Source organism: Camelina sativa, chromosome 7, assembly GCF_000633955.1.
Source record: "Camelina sativa cultivar DH55 chromosome 7, Cs, whole genome shotgun sequence".
In the NCBI taxonomy this organism is placed as follows: domain Eukaryota; kingdom Viridiplantae; phylum Streptophyta; class Magnoliopsida; order Brassicales; family Brassicaceae; genus Camelina; species Camelina sativa.
In genome coordinates, this window is record NC_025691.1 from 30650552 (window position 1) to 30655003 (window position 4452).

A 4452-nucleotide genomic window follows, 5' to 3' on the forward strand; every position below is an offset into this window, starting at 1 on the left:
GGAGGAAGGTCTTGGACAATCTGCATTAGCCTTTAGATTAGAATTCAGCATAATAAGCTGCATCAAACTGACAACTCCCAAAGCCCAAAAGTAATAAGCATGTAAGAGAACTGAGTCAGAACAAATGTATGCAAAGTAGTAAAAGGCTTGGAAAAATCTCAACAAAACATACCTCACCTCTCCCAGTACAATAGGCAGCTCCATGCGAGAAGAAGAAAGGGATATCTGACCCAATTTCACTTGACCATTCTTGGAGTTCCTTCTCAGTGACAAGACCTCCATTGAGCTGATTGGCTGCCCAGAGTGCAGTTGCAGCATTACTACTTCCACCACCGAGTCCAGCCCCGGTAGGCACCTTCTTGTCTAAATGAATCTGTACATATCAAGAGAGAATATATAAGTTGACAACTTGACAATGAAAATGTAGTAAAAGATATCATTGGTGTATGTATAGTGCATTTTTTTACCCAGAAGAATTTGTTACTACCAGTTTTCTTCCTATAAAGGTTAAGTGCTTTTATAATCTGCATTGCAACAACACAGACCAGAGGATTAGAAATAATGCTTAATCAACAAGGCCACAGGGGATCATCTATTAACAGAATAAAATCGTCTCACCAGATTTCTCCCATCAACAGGGACTCCTTGAACGTTAGTAGACAGACGATCTTTGGATTTTGATGGTGACAATGAGAATTTAATTGTGTCTCCTAAACTAATCACCTAAAATCAAATGCAGAAAATGAATGAGACACACACTAGAGACATTAAGAGACAAATGAGAAAAAAAATATACCAAAAGCTTAAAACTTACATGAAACAAAGAGGCTAAATCATGAAACCCATCTTCCCTCTTTCCGGTTATCCTCAAGAAAACATTAATCTACACACATGCCAAATGATTCTTAGGGTAACAAAACAAAACAAGAGAGAGATGGTTTAAAAGAAAAGTAAAGAATAAAGCAAGTGTCTTTTTTTTTTCTAACCTTGCAAGGTGAGAAGAGATTAAGCCTGGATAAGGGAGCTTCTTTGTCAACATGGTCGCCTATCTTATTCAGCCTCTCATCAGGATCAAACACTATCTAAACAAATAAACAATGACCCCCCCCACATCCACAAACAATCATCTCAAAATTCTCTCTCAAGAACATGAATTCAAAAATCCTACTTTTTTGCTCAAAATTGCTTCAAAGTTATTAAATTTGAGCGAGAACCCGTCACAATCTAATACGAGTAGAATAAAAATCAATGCTTTCAAGGCAGATAAGAAGATTCATTAACCTCGACTTGCTTCCGGGAAGATTTGACGGAAAAGCTCGAAAGGGGACGAAGAAGCTTCGGCGGAGTAAAAGAAGCAAAACTGGTTTNTTTTTTTTTTTTTTTTTTTTTTTTTTAATTAGTCAAACTATATAACATTGGCCCAATAGCACATTTGCTAGGTCACTTTAACATTGGCCCAACTGAGGCATGGGCCAGCAGTTGGAACAAGGTCGATGACATCCCTTCACACCGTGGAAAAGCATAGAATAGATGAGGAGAGGAGGACGAGAGGAGAGAGAAACGTGAGTTATTCCGTCCGTAACAGAGAACACACCGCAAGAGAGAGAGAAACGGGAGTTATTCCGTACTTACTCTTCATGTCATCCTACTTATATATTTGGGGGGTAGCATGCAGGATGATGGTCTCCTTCATACATCTTGTGGAACTCCGAACTACGTTGCATTACAAACAAAGCATCTTCTATGAGTCTCATGGGATTACATGTCACAAAGCTTTTCAATGGAATCCTCTACCTACCAAGTATTATTATTGTATACATGCAGCTATATGAAGCTAATGTTTAAATCAATCGATCCAAAATAGATTTGGTATGCATGATCACTATCAAGATACAAGAACTCTTATACATCATTTCACCATATCTGATCAAATTTTATACAGTACTCATCAAATAACGCATAACAAGGGTGCTTTACTTAGATATAAAATCTAATCGTCGCTAATTATTTTGTGGTAGACGCCTCTTCTACTTAAGGGGGGCATGTATCCTCACCGAGAAGTAATCTGATCCAATCACCATCAAAGGATATGCGTCTTTCATTTGAAGAAGTTGAACCATAACAACCTAAATTATCTGTTTCACAGTTGAAGGTTTTTCATGCAAATGGAGAAGAGGAGACTTCCTGAACTGAATAAACAAACAATGAAGTACATGTAATGCGTAAAGAGTTTAAAGACAAAAAGAAAAAAGAGTATTACCTGTTGTAGGTTCATCGGTATGGCCAAGTAGAGAAGAGGACTGAAGCAACAGTGTGGATTCTAAATCAGTATCGGTTACCTGTTTTTTCCTTGCTGATCCATATACAATAGATTCCAACAATCCATCATATAGTGATGATGGTGACAGAGGGGACTGGACCAAAGTGTTGTCTGACTCATGCACCTGCATTGAGTTAGATTGCTGTGCTCCTCCAGGCTCTTCATGAGGATTAAAATATTGGAATGAAGGGAGCTCGTGAATAAGAGGCTCAGGAGGAGGAGTATAATATGTAGCATTGTCATCAAGCAAATGGCTACCCGGTAACTGTTCAGAAATGTTATCGACAAAAGGATAGTTCCAGAGCGGAGGGCTTTGCTCGTTCATCGCATATGATCCACCGGTGCAAGGAAACGCGGTTTCGGGTTCTCTAGAACGTTTGCCGGTAGACATGTAAGAAGGAGATGATGACATCAAGTTATACACATTAGGCTGAAAGAAACACGGGTTTTGTCTCACGAACACTCCACTGGTTGGAACACTGCGAAGCATTGACTTGTAGTAGGAAGAGCATTGGTTGAGTGGTAAATGCTGAAAATCCAGTTCAGGTATCTCAACACTGTCTGACTCCAGAGAGGCTTGACTATGATGACCATCCAATGAATGACCATTGTTGAAACCAGACTGTGTTGCAGCATTCATTGCTTGCTCTCGAACATCATCAGGGTAAACAGGTAAACCAAGTCGTTGCAGTCTCTTGAGTCTTGTATTCCAAAAGTTCTTTATCTCATTGTCTGTTCTCCCAGGCAGCTTAAAAGACACAAAAAAAAAGAAGAAGATAAATTAGACCAAAAACAAGAGAACAGAGAGAGAGGCTACAAAAGGGGAAAACACTAAGTTACATACTTCACCAGCCATTCTTGCCCATTTGTTTCCCAATAAAGCATGAAGTTCGATAACACGCTGCTCTTCTTTCTCAGTAAAAGCGCCTTTTTTCAAATCCGGTCTCAAATGATTAACCCAACGAAGGCGACAACTTTTACCACAGCGAGAAAGGCCAGAGTGTTTTTGAACAGCGTTCCAGTTGCCATCACCATGTTTATCAACACAAGCTATCAAAAGGTTGTCTTCTGCTTGTGTCCAAGGACCTTTTGTAAAAGTTTTCTCGGTTGCAATATCATCGTCTGATCCTGAATCATTGCGAACTTTGCCCATCTTGTGTTACCTTCATCTGTGAAATAAGATGAGAAAAGACAAAAATTTAAGTTCCATTAACTCTAGCTAAAAAAAAGAAATCAACAACATTAACGTTTTGTAGTCACTTTCTTGCACCCGAGAGTTTAGTTTTCTTGGCAATCAAACAAAGAAAACTATTAACTTATAATAACTCCCTCATGTCGCTTTATTTATTAATCATACTGTACTAGATTTTGTTAAGACCCACGCACACGTATGTATGTGCATACAAAATTTTGTTTAATAATTTACACTAATTAAGTTAATTTAATTATATGAAAAAAAAGTTAGTGCTAACTCTTATAGATTCCTTTTCTTTATTATTTCCTAATCAATGTACAATATTAACTACAAGAAGAATTAGAAACTTACATAGGAAATGATTATGAACGTCTGCAAACATCAATTAATTCTCCTAAAAATCAACCACTGAGAAAAAAGAATACAAATCAGTTCCAAAGAATAAATCCGAATCAAGAAATGAATTTTGCCAAAACCGGTTTGAAACATCCTCTACCTGCCGAAATTGTAGTCGGTTTAGAAATAACAAATATAAAAACCGATGCCACCACTGAGATCAAGAAACCGGTTTACGAGAACACTGAGATCGGAAGAAAAAAAATCACTGAGCCGATTCCGGTTAACGAGGGATCAACGGAATTGTAATTTTGTATATGATGAAGAAGAATCTAAAGAGGTATTAGATCATTAACCCATAAATCTCCCTGAGAAAAAAATTAAACACACCATTAAAAAAAAAACCTTAAACCTCACTTTCATGGAAGGGTTATAAAAACGAAGAAGATGAAGAAGAAGAAGATGAAGCGTATACCCTAAACCCTGGAGATGTAGAAACTAACTAATCACAGAGAAGAACGTCTAATAATCCTAGACACCATTGAAATGTTGCAACAAATCGGAGAGGAGAAAGACAAAAAAAAAAAAAAAAAAAAAAAAA

At 37.5% G+C, this 4452-nt stretch overlaps 2 protein-coding genes across 2 annotated transcripts in view; both read right to left on the reverse strand.

Moving 5' to 3' along the window:
- The window catches only part of LOC104787046 (4-diphosphocytidyl-2-C-methyl-D-erythritol kinase, chloroplastic), a gene marked incomplete at its 5' end in the record, with an annotated part of 3682 nt that extends 2341 nt beyond the window's left edge, over positions 1-1341 (reverse strand). Inside the window, 7 exon segments of the mRNA XM_019228040.1 lie at positions 1-20; positions 173-373; positions 468-524; positions 619-723; positions 815-883; positions 987-1082; positions 1282-1341. Coding sequence (XP_019083585.1) covers positions 1-20; positions 173-373; positions 468-524; positions 619-723; positions 815-883; positions 987-1082; positions 1282-1341 — 608 coding nt within the window.
- On the reverse strand, positions 1954-3926 carry LOC104703509 (transcription factor MYB104-like). The gene is made up of 3 exons (XM_019228039.1): positions 3867-3926; positions 3165-3489; positions 1954-3068 (listed from the first exon to the last, which is right to left on the reverse strand). The coding sequence occupies exons 2-3, from the start codon at positions 3471-3473 to the stop codon at positions 2232-2234; spliced, it is 1146 nt and encodes a 381-aa protein (XP_019083584.1). The 5' UTR covers positions 3474-3489; positions 3867-3926; the 3' UTR covers positions 1954-2231.

Excerpts from the sequence above, each read along its gene's own strand:
- LOC104703509 (XM_019228039.1), bottom strand. The coding sequence starts at position 3,473 with ATGGGCAAAGTTCGCAATGATTCAGGATCAGACGATGATATTGCAACC. Across the intron at positions 3,069-3,164 it reads GGGCAAGAATGGCTGGTGAA|CTGCCTGGGAGAACAGACAA; the intron begins GTATGTAACTTA and ends GTGTCTTTTAAG.